This window comes from Crotalus tigris, unplaced genomic scaffold (genome assembly GCF_016545835.1).
Source record: "Crotalus tigris isolate CLP2741 ecotype Arizona unplaced genomic scaffold, ASM1654583v1 scf7180000018525.42219311030:4301911, whole genome shotgun sequence".
Classification (NCBI taxonomy): Eukaryota; Metazoa; Chordata; class Lepidosauria; order Squamata; family Viperidae; genus Crotalus; species Crotalus tigris.
Genome location: NW_024097057.1, coordinates 2577162 through 2602778, shown reverse-complemented (window position 1 = coordinate 2602778; position 25617 = coordinate 2577162). Strand labels below are relative to the sequence as shown.

General features: G+C 42.1%; 1 protein-coding gene across 1 annotated transcript in view; it reads right to left on the bottom strand.

The window, feature by feature from the left end:
* PEPD (peptidase D) overlaps window positions 1-16082 on the bottom strand; it is a 69062-nt gene extending 52980 nt beyond the window's left edge. The window contains exons 1-5 of the mRNA XM_039353705.1: window positions 15973-16082; window positions 12454-12637; window positions 8525-8652; window positions 3310-3373; window positions 352-399 (exon numbers count right to left, since the gene is read on the bottom strand). Coding sequence (XP_039209639.1) covers window positions 352-399; window positions 3310-3373; window positions 8525-8652; window positions 12454-12637; window positions 15973-15989 — 441 coding nt within the window. The 5' untranslated portion in view covers window positions 15990-16082. The remainder of the gene's footprint in view (window positions 1-351; window positions 400-3309; window positions 3374-8524; window positions 8653-12453; window positions 12638-15972) is intronic.
* Between the last annotated feature and the right edge of the window lie 9535 nt (window positions 16083-25617).

Sequence of the window (25617 nt, the reverse complement as noted above, 5' to 3'; positions counted from 1 at the left end):
AGTATCGCAGGCTAACTCTGCTGACTGCCAGGGGTTCGATCCTCACCGGCTCAAGGTTGACTCATTTTCCCTCCTTCCGAGGTCGGTAAAAGGAAGAGCACCCAGATTGTTGGGGGCAAGAAGCTGACTCTCTAAACTACTTGGAGGGCTGTAAAGCACTAAGGAGCGGTATATGTCTAAGTGCTAATTGCTGTTACTTGCAACGGATCTAGAAACTGAGTGGAAGACTTCCTTTACTAATTTATTGTAAAAATAAAATAAAAGAAAGGACTATAGCATTTAGTAAAATGCACTGGAGAAGCATACCTCTAAGTCATATATCAGCACCAGGGAATGCATCTTAGCACTTACCAGAGTAAGAAGAACTGAAGGGTTTTTCGAAGCCAAAACACTGGCAATCTGACAAAATAAATGAAAAGAAAATCATCTTCACTCTGTTCCATCAACTTGCAATAGCCCTGGGATCCAGGTTCCACAGACTCTGAACTGTTTCCCCACTCATTCTCAAACACTCTCTATTTAAATATTCCATTTCCTCTTTCCGTTTCTTTTCCCCTCAGCGGCCAACTCTTTGGGCCCAATTTGTGTGCTGCTTTTTTCCTAGGGGGTTTTTAGTATGATATTATTATATGAGTGTATAGTAGTAAAGCAGCATGTTTGGTTATAATTCATGTTTTTCTCTTCTGCCTGGGCATCCCCCCACCATCCACCCAAAATTATGACTAGTTCATAAGATCCACCCATGTTTTATTTGTATGAAGGTTTGCTAAATACTGGCCAGTGATCTCAGTTCATATCTAACCAAGCCATCAAAATAATTACAAAGAACAGGTGAGGTGTGCAATCAAACACTTGTCAAAATCAAACCTCATTATGATTTAGATATGTTAGGATTAAGGTCTACAGCCAGAGTGAACACAGCTTGGCCCACAAGGTGCAAGTACAGTACCTGGGGATACCACACTGGGGAAGCTGGCTTCTTGCAATGCAGGGATCCAGTCTATGTGTACTTAACAAATTTTAGAAATTCCTCAAATGCTTCATTCTTACATTTGAATATATATATATATATATATATATATATATATATATATATATATATATATGTATGTATGTAAGAATGAAGCATTATATATATTTGGCTACATGTTATTTCTCTCTAATGAATTCACTACCTGTATGATGGAAATTGTGAAGATTTCTACTCACAGGAAGACATTGAAAAATGGCTTTAAAAGTTTATACTATACTTTAATTTCACTCCAATCAGAATAAAGCTTTGGGTTGAAAAAAAGGTGCCCCAATTAAAAAAATATTGTCTACCTGACTTAACCAAGTATTATTAATAAAACTATTTGGTGCCATAAATGGACTCCCAAATGGAGCTATGGAGCTACAGAATCTGAAAAGTATCTATTGATCTGCCACCATTTATATACAACTGCAAGGTTTAAAAAAATCAATCAGTTGAAACTCAGACAAAGTATTGACTAAAATTTTGCTAATCTGGCTGCAATCCTATTTATAACTTGTCTATCAATGTAAAATTTTCAAGCCAGGGACAGGGGAGGATGGAGGAAGAGGCAATTTAATATAGCAGTCAATTCAGCAAAGGGAATAGTAAGCAAAAAAAACCCCAAAGTCTCCAATTAAACAAGAAGAAATCAATTAGGTGCATTACATGCAAAATGTCTGTCTGAAGAGACAGCTGTTTAGAGCTGCTTTTAAGAAGAGGTGAAATATAGACAACCCAAGAGAGATGGGCCTGAAATTCTGTCCTGTTTCTGTGCAATGGATTGGTGTTTCTATTTAACAATATTTGAACTCAGGACATGCCTATGGATTTGCCCATGAGGGATTCCAAGGGCTGTGAAAAGCAATGGAAGAAGTGACAAGATGGACAACGTCTCACCTATGAATTGTTTCTCCGTGCCTGTCCACAATCCATGAAAATCGGGTGGCAGCGTATGGCCGGGAAGTCCTAATACTCTAAAAGGGCATCAGGTTGGGGAAAGAAAGGTGGTTTCCGTATTTCCACCTGTTAAAGGGAAATACCTGCCTTACATTTTCCAAAGGGGAAGCACTGTACTTGTAGACAGCACTCCTGACAATTTGCCAATGGTTGTGCTATGAAGCACAAATTGTCTCCACTCTTGCAGATAAGCAATCCTTTAACTAGCATTTTGGTATCTGACACCTGAAATCAGATAAGGAGAACTACTCTTGATTCTAGTCCAGATAGGCTGCCAGCCACCTTTGCAGGCAGCACAGGGGGTGATCAGATTAGAAAGAGACTATTTCGCAGGCATATTTGTTTCAAGGATCAAACCGCATTTGGTATGTCAGCTGGAGAGTGGAAATTTCAGACAGATAGTCAAAGTGGGGGCTCCGAGAGGTAAAAATAATTGTTTAAGAAATATCTTTATTTATAAATGGTCTCTCTGCCCAGTGACCAAACCTGGGGAATTCAGACTTGTTAAGGAAAAATTATATGCTACAAAAAGGGATAGGAGTGGGAGAAAAAAAGCTTCTTTAATTGAAAAAGTGAAAAAGTGAAAAAGAAAGAGGGCTTAACTATTAAAAGCCTGGCAGAAAACACTCATCCGTATTCTTTTCCGGGAGGGAGGAAACTTCTCCCATCGAAATTAGGACTGAGCATTTGAACTGAGCAGATGAATCAATACTTTGCTCTTAAGGCAAGAAAATACGATTTTAAATTATTTCAATATCTCGGGTTTTCTACACCCCAGTGTTTATTTGGCCATTAAGTTCAAGCAACATAGAAAAAGCAATATTGCCTCTGGAGGGACAGTATAAAAAATGAAAAAGAACTAAACAAACCCTTTAAAAAAAAAGAGCTGCCAAGAGCAGTGGGGTATGCTTGGCACACATTAGATTATTTAAGGAGAGGTAACCCTGCTGATACAGAATTATAATGCCTTACCTCCCAAAGCCATACTAAACAGGGCAGAATTATCCAGAATAATAATAAAAAAAGAATAAATCCCAAACTCTATAGCAGCGTTTTCCAACCTTGGTAACTTTAAGATGCACGGACTTCCATAATTCCCCAGCCAGCATGGCAAAGTTCACTTCCTGTCTGGGGAATTCTGGGAGTTGGGGTTCATACATCTTAAAAGTTACTGAGATTGGAAAACACCCCTACATGGGAACGGTTCCTCTGCTAATTCTAGGCAAAAGTCTGTATTTCAGAGCAAGCCCTGCAAAGTCAGTTATCGACCTGAAAATTATTTATCTTCTACCCATCTCCAATTATTGTTTCAACTTGGCAAAATGTAGGAAACTCACCTCATCTGTATAGTGTACTTCATTAACATTATATTTCTCCTTGTAGTACTCAGGAGGGTGGATCCTTTAAAACAAAGCAAGCAAACATGCATTGGTTATTCTGCAATCAAGAGCAGTTTTATACACTGTCCTCTCTCCTTTTTTAATTCCCTTTTTAGGCAGGAATAAACTTGTTTCATACCAGATGGCCCTACAGTTGACCTGCCTGTCATCTAAGGAGCTAAGCATATTTCTAACGTACAGAAGGTGGCCTCTGACTTGGCCCACTATTTCAGAAGGCATCTCTACGTCTCCCTACCCCAATTTCACACAGTACCTTTTAAATTTCAACTTATGGCCCCTTAAAAATAAAGGAGGAAGCATGATGTACATTTTATGGCTTTGCTGTAAAGAACAGCAAAGCCATAAAAGTCAACCCAGAGCTACTGCTGGCAGGGCCTCTGAAGCCCCACAAATCATCCATTTCACATCACTGCTTACATGTTGCGGCAAAAGTTTCATGCTCAGCAGGAAGGAATTGTCCACTATTTCATTGCAAGCTTGCCCCCCCCCTGCGCCCCTCTTTCTCACCGCTCAGGTAAACCTGAGGTAAATTTATCTCACAGTCTGAATTCATCCTCATTTCCCGTGCACACAATAGCTGAAGAGTTTTCTTTTCAGCATAGGCAGGGAGTGGGTTTTCTCTGCCTTTGCTTGGCCCCTCTCTTATCCTTCTGCTCGGGAATGGACTGTCTCTGGAGAGAAGGCGAGTCAGACTGGCAACTTCTTCGGAGAGCCTCCATTCCAATTTGTGCCTTGAGAGTAATTCAATTCAATTCAATTCAGTTTTGATGAAAGGGCAAGAAAACAAGATGGGAAGCTACGAAGAAAGCATGAAAAATTCGAGGGAGGCGGAGAGGGACATCTAGGGGCCGTGGCAGGCCTGCCAATCCACCCACTCCTCCTTATTCTAACATCAAATGCACAGATGGCAGAGTGTTAACTAAACAAGAGGGTGTCAAGACCAGCTAGGAGAACAACACCGGAGATTTTAGGAGGCACTAACAGATGTTTCTGACAGAGCCAACATTGTGGGTATTTTTAAAAATAAACTCTTCTATGTGCAGCCAAGGCAGCTTTTCAAATTTGCCAAGAACAAGAGAGCGAAGAATACTGCAGAACAAAAAAGGAGCCCAGGGCCAATTTCCACCTAGAAATACTCAATACCCACCATAAACAAACAAACACACATATACACACAAAGGAATACTCAATGCACACCTTAAATAAATAAATGCACAAAAGAGGAGATAAGCAGTAGCCTGCTGCATGCTTAATCTGCCAGAAGCCAAAGGACAAAAGTGAGTGTGATTGCACCTTATTCATAGTTTACAATGATAGACAAAGAAGTACTCAGGATCTCTGGGGGAGGGTGTTCCACAATAGCAAAATGTGCTATTTCAAATTTTTCATCTAAAAAAAAAAAGCAGCAAAACCATGCCCAGATGGTGCGCGTGGACCCAGGAATTCTCCAAGGACGAAGGCAAGTCTCAGTGACACAGCTGAAATATGAAATTCATTTTACCAGATCATGTAACATCAGGAAAGCAGTAGCCAAGCATTGCTAAAGATGGCATTCTTGGCATCCCAAATTCCCTCACATCAAATTCTGTAGCTGGTATTTTTTCTGCTCTCCAGTTGTGCTTAAATCAATTGAATGCTTTTTAAAAGCCAGTGTGGTTCAGAAAGAAAACAAATGCCAAGAAACAATATTGAAGTTTTTATTTCTGTCTGAATCTGGCTTGTGCCCGTAGAATCTCAATTCTTTCCTCCATAGCATCTGTCTGTCTATGAAGGGCAGGTGTCTCTTGCAGGGCTTTGCAAGCCCAGCTATGCAACGCTCTTGACTTACGCAGCATCACTTAAACTCAAAATGGGTCAGTGGCTGAGAAGGTGGCCTGGAGGTTCAGGTGTCTGCCACATAATTGCCGTAAGAGATCTGAAGATCTGCTTGCGATATTTGGTTTCCTTCTCAGGGTCTGAGAGCTGTAGGGGAGCGAAAATCTAAATGATGATGAAAGGTTGTGCTTACACAAATGACAGGTCTCGCTATTCACTCCGCTTTTTGCCCCACCTGAAGTCACCAAACACACCTACATTCTGCCAACTGAATTTCGGTAGCATCCACAGCAGACACCCCCTCCTGCTTTTCAAGGTCTCAGGATAGGAATTGTTTAATAATGAGACACTGCAGAATTTTACTGGGATGTGATACAAGAATGTAACACGATCCGTTTACTCTGGGCAACTTTTCCGATGAAAGGAGAAACGCCAAGCTTCTCTCCACTCTGATGCTGAATTGAATATTCTGGGCAAAATGGACAGCCCGTACACACGAAGGAGGGGAGGCTGTGGGTTATAATACAAGAAGCAGGTCTTGCTGTGTTCAGGCTAGAAAATTCAGCACTTGCCACACTTTCAATTTCTTACTTCAATGTTCCTCAAAAGGATAATTTGACTGCACTCTAGAAGCATCTTTTGAAAAGCTGGTTCTGGAAAAACTAGAGATGACAATGGCCAGACAGCCTGTACTTTAAAAATATGCAAATCTGGACGCAGATATTCACCAGCTCCAGGACATTGCAGGCCAAAGATAATTCCCTGCAAGCAATTACATTGTTTTGCCATATGTGGCACACAGACCAGCTGTTGTACATTATGTTTTGATTCAGAAAATAACTTTAATCAATACACTGACTCGTTCCGTCAGTTATAATTAAATTGAGGTAAATGGCAGGTGCAGCATTAATTAGAAAAATAGAAGTCTGCAATATAATATGCAGGTATGTGGTCTTAAGCCCTAAATTGTGCAATTACATTTACTGTCCCCCTAATCCCAAAAGATTGGCAGCAGGCAGAGAAGGTACGGGAACAGATTCCAAGGCTGGTGATCTGCTCCAAGGGTAGACACAGCTTCTCGTGGATTTCCAACAGAGGAACTTTGCTATTTGGACCCAACATTCAATTGTATTTGAACGTTCAGTTGTGTTTCTTAATAAACTTTGGGTACCTACCCAGCCCAATAGGCATGATAGCAAACAGAGATTAAAAGTTTAGAAAATATGATGAGGATGTTTATATTCAATTTTGTATGTATTAATAGCAGCAAGAATTGTACTTGCATAGTGTTGGGAAAATGAAAACAATTTGGGAAGAAAGGAGTATCAGGGAAAAAATACTGGATTCTGCAGTATTGAACACATTTATATTGAAGAAGTTAATGTTAAATATGTGAACCCAGACAACATGTTGTTTACCAAGCACTAAAGATTGTAATTGTTAAAAATCAATAAAAAAAAGTTTTTTAAAAAAGTTTTTGTTTCCATTTTTAATGGACTACAGTTCATCTTTTTTTTCTTCAAAACCTGAGCAGATTAGCCCTAGCTGTATGTAGATCCTGGGTAGGCAACTTCAAGAGTCAGTTTTTACATTCTCTCTTTCCAAGGTCCCACTGACCAAGAAATGGAGCAATAAGGGAGGCGAGGTAACCCATATTTTCTTGGGTAGGTTGGGGAAAAAGAGAAAAATTGCACCTACGTTGTTTGTGCTTCAGGAAGAGAATTTGAAACAGACCCCTAAAAGAAAACCCCAAAGGAGATAAGTCATGAGTTGCCATGGTTTTGGAAAACATTTATTAAAATACTCAAGAACAGATGATATACAGAGGGGTATCCACACTGCACATAAAAAAAATACAGATGCAACTTTAACTGCACAATAGTTGGTGTCGCCTTATATTTTGATCCCACCTTGAAGATACTCCTGGATATACAAGAACATTTTCCAAGGGATTCTGAATGGAAAAAGGTAAGGATGTTGATGGGAAGAGGCTTACTACTATTGTGTGCTCATTTTCATCTTGAAAATATTTTTCTTTCCTAGCTGTCATTACATATTAATATCTGGTTTAGAATTCATTGTGACATGCTGTGCTCTGATCTCACCAAGGGGCCATTCCACCTTTTTGATGACAAAAATTCTTTAGAAGGTTTTAGGTAATTTTCTTCACTGGATATTTGCTCCCAAAATAAACTGCTTCCCCAAAACTTCAAGAAATTGCATATTGGATGTGACAAGCTCTGAAAGTTTAATCATTCACAAAAAGTTCTTGTTTTCTAACCAAGACAAAGCAATCCTGATAAACTTCTCCCAGTTGTTCTGCCAATGTATTTTTTCATTCAGGAGCTCTTCAAAAGTGTACTTTTGTCTAGATTGGCCTTTAAAAAACCACTTGGATTATCTGTATATGCGGCAAGCGCTGAATTTTCCACTAGATAGAACCTATATCCCATTTTCAATTGTCAGCCCATATAATATGCATTCCTTTTACAGGTACTATTAACATTATTATTTTGATTGTTATTTTTTATAGCGTTCATCTCGCAAAGACTAACTCATCTGGAGATAAAATGATGCCCAAAATGAAATGCAATACAGCTGGTAAGAGAAAGATAATTGCAATACCCATAATAAAATCTGTAATCTAACTCTGATGCATCCGTCAGTAGCCAAGTTCTGTTTTAATATAGTTAACTGCCTTTCAGAAGCGGTAGGGCACAGTGGGGGGAACCAAAACTCAACACCCGTTGCTGGCTATGAAGCAACAATAGAATAAACAGCTTCCTTTGCATAAAATTCCACATGTGAGCTTTTATTGTTTCTGTTCTGATAGATTAAAGAACAGCACATATGTTCAATTGTGAAGAAAATGTTAAACAACTGGGAAGAACATTTTAAATTGACTAAGAATGAACTAGATCTATATAAGTAAATGTCAACATTAAGGCCTGATGGGAGCGACTTAAAGAATTTTTTTTGCCAAGATGTTAATTGGTGAGCTGTGCTCAAAACCAACTTTTTCTGTTATATACAGAATCATAGGGTTTGGAGGGACGTTGAAGGTCTTCTAGTCCAACCCCCAGCCCAAGGCAGGAGACATCATACCATCTTGGATAAATGGTCATCCGTTCTTTTCTTAAAAACCTATGCCCAAGGGATGCCCAATTCACCATCCCTTGCGTATGAAGCCAGCAGAAGCGAAACAGAAGCATTGTTCCAAAAAGGAAATACTGGGGATTTCCCAAGATTACAGAACACTTGTTTTCTAAACTATTCAGCCTATTACAGAAATATTTTCTAAAAGTTTCAATTTTGGAGAAAAAGACAAGCATCTTACTTTCCCATCCAAACGGCATAGCTCTCTGGAAGCCTCGGGATGAAGAGGATGGTGTTTCCATTGTTGACCTCAATGGCTCCATAGCAGTCGGCCTCTGTTACCCCAAAGGTCCAATGAAAATAGGATTCCTAGAAAACCAGAAGGAAAGAACATCACTGGTCCAAATCACCATTTTCTGACATGCTGGTACAACAATTCATTAATTCTAAAGAAATTAATAAAAATGAAATACCTATAACATTATCATAGCATGGCTTTGAACAAACAATTTAAATATAAATGTGTGCCAGATAGTAAAAAATATCTTGATAGAATTATAACATCCAAAACCTGAATCTGAAAGTTAATCAAGTGGAGAGTATTTTTGCCAACTGCAACCATTCCTGGAATGGGAGGCTTTCTAATCACCTCATGTCTAGACTGCTGCAACGTGTTCTGTATGGGGCTGTCCTTGAAGACCATTCAGAAGATGCAGATAGTTCAGTGTAGAGCAGTCATGGGAGTTATGGGTATACTAAGGCTTGACCATGTGACACCTCAGCAGCAGGAACTGGCTGCCAGTTGGCTTCCAGGTATGCTTCAAGATGGCAGATGTCACTTACAACAGAGGCCCCTAACCTTTGCAGCTTGGCAGCCCAGTTGGGGGAGGCGGAGAAAGGAGAACCGGGCCGCGTGAGCGGTGAGCCGGCGCACATGTGCACTTCCATCTCAACTTGTACTCACAGATGTGCATGCACACGCAGCTGGACTTGTACAAGCTGAGTAGTGTGCAGGTTTGCACACGCACCAGCTTGTCGCTTGCACAAGTCTAGCTGTGTGTGCACTAGCCCACTGCTCACAAATAGGCCACAGCCTGGCAGGGAGTCGTGGCCCAACAGTTGGGGACCCCTGACTTAGAAAGCATAAAGTGGCTCACAGTCCAGGCGTTTTAAAGACTTTCCGGTCAAAGTGGAAATTGATGAGATCACTGACGTTAAAGGTACTGCCACAAAGAGGAATGTCATCTTCAGGGACTTTGATGCCAACTCTTCTTGGTGATGAAATAGCTTCAAGGTATAAGAACTGCTCCTTTCAATTAAGTATCCGGAGTTCTGAAGACCTGGTTCTTTTGGAAGTCTTTGGAGATGGGGTGGAAGGTAGAATCACCCACCAAGGGGATAGACACATGGATTGTTTTGGCTTTGGCTTTGGGCGTTGCTTTTATGCTTTGATCAAAGATGTAAACTGATCAGAATCATCTGATTGAAGCAGTACAGAAGTCCAAATAAAATATTAAAAAAAAAGTGCTACAGAAATTTCCTACTCCATGTGATATACTTCAGTTCCCCCTCCCCACCCAAATTTCCCCTTTCCCCTTAAAAATGAATCAAGAGTTTCTCCATCTGGTTTCAAAATGACACCTCTACACTGGTGGACCCAACCCCTGACCTCTGTTGAACCCTAGTTCACGTAATGAAGTCCTGACTTACATCCCTAAAATAAGCCAAGTTCATTGTACCGCTTAACTCATCTCTTGGTCAGACGCCTCTATACACTGGGACACGTCCTCATGCTCTAAAGGAGGAAAGGGTGGCAAAATGGCTGGAAGAACATGCAAAAGAAACATGACTTTCCCAGAAAAGTCTTTTGGTTTGGCCCAGGTAGACTGTTTTTAAGGGGGAAAAAGGGAAAGGAAGTAGCCGCACATCCGTCCCCTGGAAGAGCAGCAGAAATCCAGGCTGTTGATTTTTCCAAGGGAAGGGCAGCAGTCCCTTCCCATGTCTAAGAACAAGATGGGAAGACTCAGAGGTCCTGCATTACTGAACTTTGAATACTATCAGTTGATACCATACAAGGACAAGTAAGTGAAATTACAGGAGAGCAGGAGACCTTGGACTGATAAAGCCTCAGCATATCAGCTGAAAAGAACAAAGAGCAAAGACAGAAAGGAGATGAAAGTCCATGAGCACATCTCAGCCATGGCTCTTTCTTAATCCTGTCAGGAGACACCAGGAGCTGAATCTGCACGCAAACCCAGGCCTGGGTTACTGCTATAGTCATGGGAGAAATCCATATAAATCAGTTTACAGTCTGATCTATAAAACATGTCAGGGCAAAATAGCAACAGCACGTAGACTTATATACCACTTCACGGTGCTTTACAGCCCTCTCTAAGTGGTTTAACTTTAGAGAGTCAGCCTTTTGCCCCCAACAATCTGGGTCCTCATTTTACCCACCTCGGAAGGGTGGAAGGCTGAGTTAACCTTGAGCCGGTCAGGATCGAACGCCTGAAGTGAGCAGTGAGAAAGCCTGCAGTACTGCATTCTCACCACTGTGCCACCATGGCTCTTATTTCTCTCTAAAGCCACACTAAAGAGCCTCTGGTCCTTAGTATTCGTCTGACATTCCCCACACAGCTATTGCTCTACAGCAGTGGTTCTCAACGTTTGTGTGACGGCGACCCCCGTCACACAAACGTGCTGCGCATGCGCAGGTGGCGCGCATGTGTGGCGCCGCCCCATGCACGGCGCAGTGCGCATATGCAGTGGCGCCCATGCACAGCATGCATGCGCGGGGCCCCCATGCGCGGCGTGCATGCGCGGGGCCCCCATGCACGGCGTGCATGCGCAGCGCCACCCCCTGAGGGGGAAAAATGGCGGATCGCCTTGTTTGGCGACCCCCGAGAAATGGTCGATCGACCCCAAATGGGGTCGCGACCCATAGGTTGAGAACTGCTGCTCTACAGTCTCCTGTGCCTGTACATGCTGTCCATTTATCCTGGCAGGATAAGAGGCAAAACGGCAACTTTTTTCCTGGAAGCTACGTTGGACCTCATCTCCTGCAAAGGTAACTAGAAGATGCCCATGTGGATGGTTTTAGCAATAGAGCCTGTATATCCCCATCACACAATAGCCATAGGCAGATTCAGAACAATGGTCTCCAAGCAAGCAAACTTGAAGGCTCAATGGCCAATTATTACAGAAGTCTTGTATTAGCAGATGTGCATTGCTGGCTGGTCTCAAGACAAGCTGCTATAGTTCAGCCAATGGGTTCATAAAACATGCTTATCCTGGTCTCTACATTAGCTAATTTTTAGGCTTTGCACAATATCTTCCACCATAAAACTAGCTTCCCTGGCTTGTTTCCCATAAGGCACTAAGCTACAAAAACTAACCAAGGTTAAAAATAAAACAAGCTTTCTCTGCTTCATTTTGAATGGACCTTTTTTCAAGTGTTACAACTGCTACAAACCTGTTCACTATGAGCCTGCTTGAAGTCTGACAGAATGCTGCAGAAACAGGATGTTTGGGAATAGGGAGGTCAGAGCCTGACAAAACCAAAATCACTCAAGGTTGGCCTTTGAACATTCTCAGTTACATTTGAACACTACAAACCTGGAAAAATGTCACTTCTTTTTCAACGTTCAGTACAGCCATATTTGTACTATATGTTTTAAGTTTTTATATTATTTAGAGTGGCAAGATGGCAGCTATATAAAGTGAAATAAATAAATGCTAATAAGCAAACATTTCCTTAAGCATTGTGGATAATTATACACCACTACACTCACTTCCAATCCTCTTGAGAAGTTTTCAAACTTCCACGTTAAGGGAAAAAGTTAAACATTTCATTAATTTGCATACAGACAAAACTAACATATTCAAATAGACTTTGGTGATGGCAGAAAGATTTTATTAATGGGAAGAAAAATTGGTTTGATGCATTTTATGCACATCCTTCAAGACACGCGCTTTTAGGACGCATCAGTGCTTTCAAGCATAAACAAGGACTGGAAAGTCACTAGCAAGAGAGAGAGAGAGAGAGAGAGAGAAAGAGAGAGAGAGAGAGAGAGAGATCTCTACCCAGAATTTCAACAAATGCTGTTAGAAAATCCAGAGAGAAGAGCTGCAAGAACAGAAACAAAAGAGAAGCTTGCCGCAAAAGCTCACCTGGCGAAAAACGATGCCCGTATCGGTACAGTAGCGGTTGGCCTGCTCTCCGCCCTGCAAGACGACAATGGCCCCCTTGGGAACAGCCTCGTTGGCTCTCAGCCGATCACACAGGCGGGTCCTGTTCAAGGCAAAAAGTGCTGCGGAGACTCTCAGGGTGTCATTCCCCAGCCAAAAGGTTGCCCTGGAAAGAGGAAGCAAAGTAACATCGGGGCGCCTGACAACATGCATGGACTAAACAGCGGAACAGGACAACTCGCTCTGGCCAACTTGCTGCAGCCAACTCACACCATGGCCAACTCACCATGGGAGAGCTTGCCTTGGGACAAAGCAATTATTTAACAATTATTTAAAATAAAGCAACATTTTAATTTTTGTCATTCACATTTCACTTGGTCCCTCTTTTGGCATCCTTTCTTTAATGATTCTTACAAGCCAGTTCTGAAGTTATGATAGGTGCCCCCCCCACACACACACACATACCCACCCTAGAGTCATATGATGGAATTTTGGACACTTGGCAACCATTCCTCATACAGCTGTTTGCAACGTCCGCTGATCATGTGACCATGATTTGTGACACCATATAGTGGACAAGGGTTTCCTGAAGCACATTTTATCAACTAAAACACACTATGTCAAAACGGCCTTCTGGAGGAAACAACAGTTGCATTCTTAAGTTTTCTGTTGAGAAAACTTAAGAGAAAATAAGGATCAAACCCCATTAATCTGAGCACGAATAATTATTAATTATTATATAGTTTTCTTGGAATACAATCCCGCAGATAACCTTTGCTTTACAGCAGCAATAAGGAAGCTTCAGCTTCTGAAGTCCAAAATGCACATTTTAAGTTCTCTATCAGACAACACATTAAAAAGAAACTGTTAATCCTGCTGAGTTTGCAAAGCATGCCAGGGCAAAGGCTGGGTTTTAAACAAATCCAGCTGGTGCTACCTACAATGTTGCATGAATTATACAACTAATTCAATGAACTACGATGAATCGTGGCTTACTTTTTTGTATACCTGCAGATTCACACAGTGTACTAAAAAAGGTCTGTTGGGCTTCAACTTAGCATGCAGTGTTACTTTATTCATAATGGTTCGGTAAACCATCATTTATAGTTTAGCATACTATGAAAATTCATACCATGGCTTATTAAAGAAACCATAGTTAAAATAAGTCATGACTTCACAGGGTGCCAGTCCGCAACCTCCCAGAATTCCTCAGCTAGGCACACTGGCTGAGGAATTCTGGGAGTTGCATGTCCACAAGTCATAAAAGGGCCAAGTTTGAAGACCCCTGTCCTATAGGAACAGGCTGGGTAGAGCAAACTGGGCAAAGCCGCAAAGTTATGAGTACGCAATTAACACATGATACAGTCAAGATTTTCCAATCTTTCCCCTTATGGTTTTGTTTTTAAGCTGCTTCCTGGGCATTTTGGGGCTCACATACTGTTTTCATAAACATCCAGCCTCAAAACGGCAGGAAAGCACACTGCAGCATGACAGTAACCATAGGGAGTTTTGCAGGCTGCCCATCAAGATGGCAGAGAAGCACTGCCAGAAGCCTGAGTCACCCAGCACAATTTTGCAAATGTCCTGAGTAAAGCAAGGAGGGAGGAGAGCAGGAAAATCAAGATCAGAATTGTGCTGGCTGAGCTGCTGCTTCTGCAGGATCTTGCCATGGTCCTGATCAGAGGAGAAGTCAAAAGTTCTCAGTACCAGTAAGAGAATCAAAGAGACAAGTGCTTTGCAGATAGCCAAGTGTAATTGTGCACGTGTGCATCAGCTGTCAGGTTGCACAAAAAAAAGGCACAAAGGGTAATGGGTGTGCTACCCTGAAGGATAAGCCTAAATGACAGAGATTTATCCCTTACTTGCAATCAATTGTGCACATACACAGCCTATCACTCACAAGTGGAAACACAACAATTTCTCATCCCACAGACCCTCTGGCTCAGCTTTCTTTCCTTTTCAAGGGGCCAAAGGTGTCTACTATCTACTCATTAACCCAGGGGTTCCCAACTGGGGGTGTAGAATCACCCTTAGCTCAAAACGCATTCAACAATATTGATATGAATTCTGAAGCACCCCAGCCTAGCAAGGAAGCACCACAGCCTTTGCAGTCAAGGCTACATGTCCACCCTTCTCCTTGCATAATTATCTCTCTAGAAAAAAAAGGCTGAACCCTGAAGCACTCCAATACAAAACTTGTTCACCAGCATTTTATAAAAGACACGCCTAAATTTCCCATGGAAGCAAGGCTAGGATAGTTAGGGGGTCTCTAAAAATCTTTAAGCGGATTTAAGGTAAGAAAATTAAAGTCTTAATTATACACAACAAGAGGCCCTTTCTGAATCCATAGAACAGTTTTCCTAAAGTGTATTCAGAGGACATGGAGAGGGGTCACCCAAGTCCCTCACAGGGGTCTGCAAAATCAAAATTATTAGCCAAATATTAATGACATTTGTAAAAAAAATTAAAGAAATGCCACTTATTTTTTTGTTAAAAGTATAGGGTTTTTCAAGAAAAAAATGTTATTTACATGAATACGTAGTGTACTTAATACAGTATTTTACATAACTCAATAAACATTCTATGAATGTGTCCATTTTAGTTTTTAATATGGTAAATGTTGATAAATATACTCCATACAAATAAAAGGTTCTTTAGGGGTTCAGCCCAAAGTTTTAAAAGTGCCAAGAAATCCTGAGAGCAAAACGTTTAAGAAATACTACCTTAGAAAATAGTTTATATGGTATTTATTAAATTTATATGATGCCCATTTTGCTATCCAAAATAACTCCAAGCAATTTACAATGCAATACAAATATTAATATGAAAATCAAGATAGCAATTAAAATTAACAATTAAATAACAATTAAAGCGGTGAGAGTTGCACCACACACTGAATCCTAAACTCATCCCACCAGACAGACTGGGCTTGCCCCGGTTAAGGACAGGCCGGTCCAGTGTGAAAGTTGCCAATAAGACACAAACAAAGAGGTTTCACTCTTGTACCAGAGAGTCCTCAGCTTACAACACTTCATTTTGTTACTGTTCTAAGTTACAACGTCACTGAAAAACCATTTTGCACAGTTATGACTGTTGCAGCGTCCTAAAATGGGGGCAAAACTCATTTATCAAATGTCTCACTTGGCAACATAAATTTGGGGCTCAATTGTGGCCGTAAGTCGAGCACTACCGGCAGGAAGGCGACCACCTCAGAAAGAAAAACCCCGCCGAGGGAGGCGGGCAGCGGCCTTCCGGGGGAGGCGGCCAAAGGGGCCCCGAGCCCGGGTCGGTGGGCCGGCCGGCCAAGCGAGCTCCCCGCCAGCGGAGCTGCCACTCGCCCGCGGGGGCTCGGGGCTGTCGGGCACGGCGTGGCCAAACCTCGCGAGGGGCCGCCACAGCCCAGCGACCCGGAGGCGCTCGGCTTTGCCCGTCATCCCCAGCCCGCGACCAGGCGGCTCGGCAATCCCGCTTCTCCCTGCCGGCAAATCCGGCTTGCCTTACCGCTGGGACGCAGCCATGACGCACCGAGGAGAAGGAGGAGGCCCGCGCTCAGCTGAGGCCGCGCCGCCTCGGCGCCGCGTAGAAAAGGGGCGGCCCCGCCCGGGGGCGCGGCCGGCCTGCGCGCGCAAAGGGGCTCCGCTGTCCCGGGAAGCGGGGCGGGCCGCGGCGGGCACGCGGGCTCAGTCTCGGCGCCGGAGACTTCAGCTCCCGGGACTCGCCCGGCAGATTGCTGCGAGTTGAAGTCCGGACGTCTGAACCGTGGCTGAGGGACCGAAAGACCCCTCAAGCCTTGGGGTCTCCTTGGGACACCTCAACCGGCAACCCTGGGCCGCTCGCCCAAATCAGGCTCCGGGCAGGGGCAGCGTCCCTGCCATCCTTTCCTAGCAGGCATTCATTCATTCATTCATTCATTCATTCATTCATTCAAACTTGTTACAGCCGCTCTCCCCCCCTATTCCAGGGGACTCCTTTCCACTTTAAATACAGAAGTTTACAATATTATAAAATTATAATATGAAGTATTTAAAATTGCAGTCCTACACTGAAGTGTTACTATTTTATGTACCACCTTTGTGCCTATTTTAAAGGTAGTCCTTGAGTTACGACCGTTCGGCAACTGTTCAAAGTTACAGCAGTGCTGAATGTAGGAACTTACAGATGGTTCCCAGAGTTACACCCCAGTTTTATCTCTCCACCTATCTCTTCCCAGTTTTATCTGTCCACCTGACTACATTCAACAGAATGGGCCTGTTATGGAATTCCGTTGTCTAAGGAGCTACATTTGGTGGACCCTGAGTGGGGGTCTTTTTCTGCTGTGTCACCTGCATTGTGGAATTTTCTCCCTCCAGAGATGAGATCAGCCTCATATCAATTCTGAGCTTTCAAAGGTCCCTCAAGACCTGGTTATGCCAGCAGCTCCCTTATTATTAACTCCCCTCTGTCTACTATTTTCTCTTCTTGTTTAGTTCTGGTTTTATATTTTTAACATTCTAATAATGATTATATATAGATTTAAGTAGTGATTGTTTTACATTTATTGTTTTATTGGATTGCTGTACTCTGCCTAGAGTTACTTTCCGTCAGATGGACAGCCATATAAATTTGATTAATAAACAGATAAAATAAATATTTGTCTTCACAGAAATGCTAATGATTTTAGTGATGCTTCACCATGTAGAGTTACTGATTGAAACCATGAAAGCTTTCCTTCCTTCCACAGAAAAATGTCCTGCATGTCTGGATTTGATAAATGATTATGGTTGGGTTTTTTTTTTTTTTTTGTCTCAAGGCCCAGGAATGAGTTGGCAAGTCTCTTATTTGGCAAGAATCTCCACTGAGTGACATAAAAGAAGTCTTCGGTCAAGACAGATGCTTCCCCTGAATAATCCAGGGGTAACGAGAGGCAGCACCTTCACAATTAAAGTGCAAAGAGATCCAGCACAGGCTGTATAGAGATTAAACTGTTATTCATGTTGTGTCAGTTTTGAGGCTGTTTGGCAATCAAGTGAGGGAAATTAATTCCAAGAACTCTGTATAAATCAAAGGAAATAGAACATTCAAGCGATAATAATGCAACATGGTATATTTATACATTGCTGTTTTTCCTAAGCTTGCACAGCATGCCATATATAAATTGGAGTAGTAATTCTTACCACGGTCACTCTCTGGCTGGTGCAGAGGACACATGTTTGCCACCTGGGAGCTGCTGGTGTGCTCTGGCAGGTGAGTAAATTCATCAAGAGAAATTCCAGGGTTGTCTACCTGCAAAGGAAAGAACAAGGAGTGGATCCTATCTCCATAAGTTATAGCTCTGCCAAGTTTCTGCTCCTGATGCAATTAATTCAGGGAAGGCACGGCTGTCTCAAAGGAGGCAGAGACTTCTGTGACGCTGCATGAAGTACTACACTGTTACAAGCTCACTTTGTTCCATGCATCATCTGAGTCCTGTTTGCATCCCCTAGTTTGGTGTTTCCCAACCTAGTCAGCTTTCCAATGTGCAGAGCTGAGCTCAGATTCCTCGGCCAATGTGGCCCTTGCTAAGAACTCTGGGAGTAGAAGGCTAGATGTCTGTCAGTCCTGCAAAGTAGTCCAGATAAGAAGACACCCAGCAGTAGTAGCAGCACTATATTGGAAGGTTACATTGACAGAATCTTGCAAGTCAGAAAGTGCTTCTCTTCTCCCTCACATTTACAGTCCAAGAAACCAGGGAGGGTCCCTTCTGAGTTGTTTGTCCTGCCCCCCCCCCCATTCTTGCTGCAGACTCAGCTGACCCTGTAATGGCATGTGGGAATGATCTTGAGAAACTGGGTGAAGGGACCCTGTCTAGGGATAGGTCAGATAAGAGAGAGCAGAGCCTGCAGTTGCATGATTGGCAGAGCAAGAGGCTTGGGGGGGGGGAGGGACCTTCCTTAAGTTCTTAAGCTGTACAGGAGAGGGCGGGAGATTGTACTTTCAGACTTGCAAAATTCTGTTAATGTGGCTTTACAATAAAGCAGAATTAGCTCATCTGCTGTGCTTCCTGCCCAGTTGGTAAGGCTCATAAGGCTGACAGACCAATTGTCCTGTCTCCCAAGGTCATTTGCACATATCATTTTAACATTTTAAAGTTGGCCAGGCTGCCCTAAATAGAATCCCAAAATGCCTAGAAATCTTTATCCAATTGCCATATCATAATAGGGTCAAAGAGGGGATTCATTCAACAGAAATTACTGGAGAGGAATCATACGACTTATAGCTAAAAGTCAATTTAATGAAATCATGTGGGGTTTTTTCCTGGCCCTTTTCACAGGTTTTGGGAGTGCAGCCTGCGTCCTGTGACTTAAAGGCAAGTGAGACCTTTAGTTTGGAAGAAGATGCGTGTCTCTGTTGGAAAAAGGAGCGGTGAAAATTCAGCCTCAGGTCTCCTCCAGTGGACCAGCACTGGTGTGGCCACATGGATCCCTGAAGGAGCATTCTTTGAGGCCCCTTTATGCTCAGTCATCGGCTTGAGCCACAGCTGAAAATGCATCCCTAGGCAGAGGCTTCTTTGATGAAGACAGCCATGTACAGAGGTGTCTACAGATATGATAAGAAAGTCAAGATGGAACTGTAGGCATTGCACGCCAAAACAACTAGACACAAGGACAGTTTTTTCTCCATGCCATCATTCTGCTAAACAACCAATTCCCACAACACTGTCAAACTACTTAGTAGGGCTGTATCCTTCTCATTTTTTCTATTACCTATTCCTTATCTTCTTATGACTAACTTTGTTGCTTGTATCTTATGATTTATATTGTTTATTTAGTATCCTAGTATGATTTGTGTTGATTGCTTATTTAGTATCCTCGGACTATCACTGTTGTATCTTATGATTTATGATTAATGTATTTTATTATTATAATCATGATTTATCACTTGTTGCTTGTATGTACACTGGGAGCTTATGCACTGGAGACAAAGTCCAATCACACTTGGCCATTGAAGAATTCTATTCTATATTCTATATTCTATTCTATTCTATTTTCTTCCTATCCTATCCTATTTTCTGTCCTATCCTATCCTATCCTATCCTATTCGAGATCAAAACAGATTAGCTAGGGAAACTGCCCCTCTCACTGCAAGTATGTTACAAGGACAGGACTTTAAAATGGAATCCAAAAAGTTTCTTCATTCAAACTGATTGAATAAAAGCACTTGCCCTTGGCCTTTTAATCTTGAAGCAGGTTTACATAAAATGTATTCTCTTAAATTGATGTTTAGGGGAACACAGCCATGCTTCCTTCAATACCTAGATGATAATAAATGGAGAGAGAAAATAGCATTTGTATTGTCTTATTCACCAGGTTGAGCTTGACATAGATTTAGAAATTGAACTGTTTCTCCACCAGAAGAGCAACTAAGATTATTAAAGGCCTGGAGACAAAAACTTATAAAGAACAGTTGCAGGATTTGGGCTTGGCTGGTCTAGTGAAAAGAAGGACTAGAGGTGACATGATAGAAGTATTCCAGTATTTGAGGGGCTGCCACAAAGAAGATGGGGTCAACTCATTTTCCAAAGCACCAGAGGGCAGGACAAGAAACATTCGATGGAAACTAATTGAGGAGAGAAGCAACCTGGAATTAAGGAGAAATTTCCTGACAGTGAGAACAATTAACCAGTGGAATGGCTTGCCTTCAGAAGTTGTGGGTGCTCCATCACTGGAGGTTTTTAAGAAATGTTTTTGTCCCAAAAGTTTTTTTTGGGCTGCTGCTGCACACTGCTAGCTCCTGTTTAAGTGATCATCCACTAGGACTCCAAGGTCCTTTCATACCCTTGGATTCACCAGGCAGCATCCCATTTAAGAATTCACCAGGACCAATCCTGCTCAGCTTCCAAGCCTAGACAACGTTACTCAACTGAGATTCGTCTTGGAAAGAGGCAATTAACAACCAGCCCAGGAGCTGAATCCTTGCTCTGCACCAGGGGTTGGAGTACGGAGTGACAGCCGGTTGCCATGGATCCTTCATTGCTAGGACACGTGGGTGCCTCTAATGCATCTGCGCCTCACCAAAAGCCACAAATGTTCCAAGCTGTGAGGAATACAAGGGCTGGTTTCTCTGCTCCTACTGTCACGTATTAGAACACAACTTCTCATTAATGGGACTTGAACACCTAATCCCTTTTTCATCTGATGGAAAATTTAGAAACAAAGTGGCTGGGAACTGCCTGTAAGATGGTCTAATAATATTTTATCTTTTTCTGACTGGATCACATTCTACTTTGGTCCAAAACAATTATGTTCTCCCATATCTCTCTGCAACCGTCCCTTGAGACAGGGCATAATGCTGGAAGGCGGCCGGAGGAGGAGGAGGAGGAGGAGGAGGAGGAGGAGGAGGAGGAGGAGGAGAGCACAAAGCACCTGGTGCAAGGTGTGATGATTCTGGATCAGAAAGTCTTTTCCTTTATAAATTTTCTTGGATAAGGCAACATGCATGGAACTAAATCTCAGGGGGAAAAGATAGTCAAACATTTCTGAGATACAGTTTCACAGCAGGCACACAAATTTACTTAGTTTGTCAAGTTTTTAAAAACATACTCTTTGTCATTTGATCCCAGGTCACATTACATTTTAGTCATAAACAGGCCAATTTTGTTCACTTTGGAACCCTTCCCGAGACGTTCAGTGCCTGGCCAGTGAGACACCGGGGAGCTGGAGAGGTGTAGTGGCTGACACATATTGTATTTAAAACACTTGGTTGAGTTTGTACACTCTTGCCTTGAGACAGAATTCTCATTTCCCACTAAGTCATAATGTAATTGGTTTGGTTCTGGCTTAGCCTTTCACGTGAACCCATCAGGGTGATTTGCAAATCATGAGCAATGTTATTTTATTCTTCAGATTTATAGCTTGCGTTCCCTCCAAGAGCTTATTTTGGCTCCCATTCTCCCTCAGTTTATCTATACAACGACAACCTTGTGTGGCAGACTGGTCTGAGAGAGAGTGATTGGCCAAGTTCACCCAATGAACTGCCACACGTGAAGTCTGTGAGTGCTCAAGCTTTTTCCAGTGCATGGCAATGCCAACCCACTTTGTCACTGCTTTGTCGGAACCTGATAAAGGCAAGAAAACACTAACTCTAAAGTCCCAAGGCATCAAACCATAGCATATATACAGTAACAATGACTCCCAGCCAAACAGGCCCAGATGTCCACATAACTCATGTAAACAAGTTCTCTTTGTTAGGGAACCGTCTGCTCTCTTCTTCACACCTGCTAGAACAGTGGTTCTCAACCTTTCTAATGCCACGACCCCATAATACAGTTCCCCATGTTGTGGTGACCCCCAACCACTTATACATCACCGGGTGCCAGGGGCGTGGCCAAAGAAAAGGGGGAAAAAATGGCAGACAGCCTTGTTTGGTGACCCCCGTGAAATGGTCATTCGACCCCAAATGGGGTCCCGACCCACAGGTTGAGAACCACTGTGCTAGAATGTCCTTGAAAGGTTTCCATACTGCCGACTCTCAGCAAGCTTGCACAGAACTGGAGAGGTTTCATTTCTATAACTAACCCATTCAAAAGCAACACCTCCCCCACCCTTCTTACTCTAATGGCAAGATGAAAACAAAGAGGTATGTAGCTGCCAAATTTTCACTCTTGACAGATAAGTAGCTGCAGTTGATTGGGTTTAGACTTGCAGTAAGGCACAGTCGGGGAGCCCCAAGATCAACCCCCATTTGATCCATAGAGCCCTCAGGAAGACTTGGGCCTGTTTTCTCCCAGCCCAACTAATCTGACAGGGTGGGGCGGTAGGAACAGTTGGAAAGGTTGCTTGGGGTTCCTGCACTTGCACACTCCCAGAAGTGTAAATTACAAGAAACTTTGAAAAAAACGATTTAGCATATGTGAACTCGGCCTCAGAGTGAGGGCTCAAAGGGGTGCATCCAGTTTGTTGACATACCTGCAGCCCTTTCATCTGTAGGGACTCTACTGCAAAAGAGTTTTTGTCCCTTTTATTCCACTCACCTTCATTTGCTAGATTAAGGTAACTGCATAAGAAATATTCTACCGGTAATTTCAGTCAATGGTTCCCCAATGAAATAACTGATATTCCTTAAAACGTTCCTATCAAATATGCAACATCTGTTCAGTTTAAGTAAATTAAACACAATGTGCGTTTGAATTACCACGAACAGAAGCGAAGCAAAGTCTTGGTGCATATTACAAGACCGGCTTGTTTTAGGCCAGAGACTCCTTAAATGTGCTGCAATTAGAAAAAAATGTGTTATGCTTGCTTTTTGCACTTGTGGGCCATCTGTATCAAAACCTGAATAATATTTGTAGACCGAGGCTATTGGAGCTGGGACCTTTTTCAAGCTCTAAAAGAAAAATGCTTCTATAAGGTGAGTATCAGACACACCATATTCCTTTAAACGTATTTTCTGATACTTCAGGCACTGCAGGGGACCCCCATTCTTTTAACAAACGGTGTCAGGGGAGAGAGCAAAAGAAGGCCATGGCCGAACCAAGTGGAACATCAGAGTTGGAAGGGACCTTGGAGATCTTCTAGTCCAACCGCCTGCTCTAAGCAGGAAGCCCTAGACCACTTCAGGCAAATGGTTGTCCAATCTTTTCTTAAAAGCTTCCAGTGTTGGAGGGTTCACAACTTCTGGAGGCAAGCCGTTCCATTGATTAATTGTTCACACTGTCAGGAAACCGGCAAACCATTGCTATAGTTTTGCCAAGAAAGCCACCCAAAGGCAACTTTACCTACAGTTCTGTGAAGCAAGAGGTGCCTTGCATTTCTGTGTATTTCCTGCACTTTTGCCACTAAATGTTACCGGAACATTATGGAGGTCTTAGATGGTAGAGTTCGAGGGAAGAAATAATGTATGTTTGGTACTTTTTGCATTTATTTCATAAACAAAGTCATCCAATCTGCAATATACTGGTGAAAAAGTAATTACCCAAACCCATTCAATCAATTCAGTTACAGTGAGCATTTTAATTGGACAATCCCAGTTGATTGGGGCCAGGACTGTTCTATATAAGTTTCACAAACAGCGGCTGCACTGATCTCCATGAGGTTCTCACTCAAAAGATGAAGATATCAATGAAAAGTCATATGTAGGTTTGAAAAAGGCCATACACAAATCTCTAGGTTTGAAAAAGACTACAAAATCATTTCTAAAACTCTGGAACTCAGTCTGTACACGTGCAAATACACAGACCCCCATGCATTGTCTGTGGCATCTCTCTAAAAGGATACAAGCTGTAGTTGTGAAAACTTCATTTCCAAAGGGGCAGATGCATCTTTCCATATCAAGGAAATGAAGCTTTGGCAACTGCAGAGAAATGAAGCCGTAACCATCTCTGAGCTAGGAGCAACGGGAGGAATAGCCATTATACGGAACAGCCTCTTTTCTGAGAAGATGAATGGGGATCTCAATGGAGATGCTGTGCTTGCTTTGCCTGTGTGCATTCAAAAATGAAAAATGCAAACAAGATCATGTTGCTGGAGGTATGGTGAATAAGGATAAAGGCAGCTGCAATTTCACCAGAGGCAGAAAGATTGTTTATGTCTTCTGAATATGGGGATTTTGTTTTCTTTTCATTGTAAAGCTGAGTGCGGAGAAGGGAGGACACCGAGAGAGATGATCTTTTGGTTAAAATATGATCTTGTTGGAAAAGAAGCATGATGGCTTTTTTTTCTGATAAAAAAACATAGCCTGTACCTTTATGCACCTGTCAAAAGAGGATTCCATTCAGTCCCATCAACGTCACTTCTAATGTAAAGCATTTGTTTGTTTTTAATAGTGAAGTATGGGAAACGACAACACAAGAGAATTATACAGCGAAGGTAAACAGCAACTGTACACGTTATTGTAGTGGAATGTAGTCCCAATTCTCAGGTGGGAGGGAACTGCACTCCAAAGGAGCAAGAGACAAGTCAGCTTCATCTCAGTTTATGTGAGAAAAAGAGGGTGAAGACGGCTCCTCCCTGATAATTCCCAGAATATTATATGCTTTAGTTTGGCAAGATTCTGTCTATGGGTGGGGAACAATGAAGAAATCTGCTTGGAAGAATCACAATGATATAAAAGATATAAAATCTAAAGCCTGGTTCACCTCCACCACACCAAGGAATGAAATGGACAACTCACCAAGGCCAAATCATCACCGGAAAATTTGCTGCAGGACAATTCAACAGTTCAGTTTAATTATTTAAAATAATGTTAAAAATATTTTAATTTTGCTCATTCACATTTTATTTTGTCCTTCCTTTGGCATCCTTTCTTTAATGATTATATTTGACTATTTCTTCACTATTAGTGTAACTCTTGTCCAGCGGCAAGTTGGCCACAGCAATTTGGCTGCTATGAGTTGGCCGTGCAAGATGGCCGTGGCGAGTTGTTTTAGACCCCTAAGAAACCCTTATGCCTTTCTTCATATTGCTACAAAGAGTGGTGTTGGCAGTCCTGGTGGAGTTCTGTGTGTGTTTCAGATATTTAAATTTTTACTTATTCCTAACTATACTTTTGAATAGGTTGAAGTACCCATGACAACAACACACTGCAGATGTAAGATCCTGGAGAGAATAGTTGTTGAAAGCAGCTGGGGGGAAAACAGTGGCATAGAATATCCACACAATGGAAAGACCTTTCAAATGCTAGACAACAAAGCATCTGCCTTTAGATGCATAAAGAATAACCTTGCCATTCCACTCTGCATAGTGACTCTCCTCCACTAAAGTGCCTTCCTATTGTCCTATAAATAAATCACTAAAACTCACTAGGATCTCATCCTTTTGTAAATGGGATCTATGATGAGGCAATTAAGATGATCAGTTAGAAAAGAATGTGTGTGTGTATATATATATATATATATATATATATATATATATATATATATATATGTTTTCTGAGGTTTTCGCGGGTATTTGTATGTAGGTCTTTGGTTGTTCGGGTTTTCTCCCGCGTAAAATTGGAAGTGTCTTGGCAACGTTTCGACGAAGTCGCCAAGACACTTCCAATTTTACGCGGGAGAAAACCCGAACAACCAAAGACCTACATATATATATATATATATATATATACACACACACACACACACACACACACACACACACATACATATATATGTGTCCTTGATAGCTGCATATAAATAAATATTTTATTGATTTT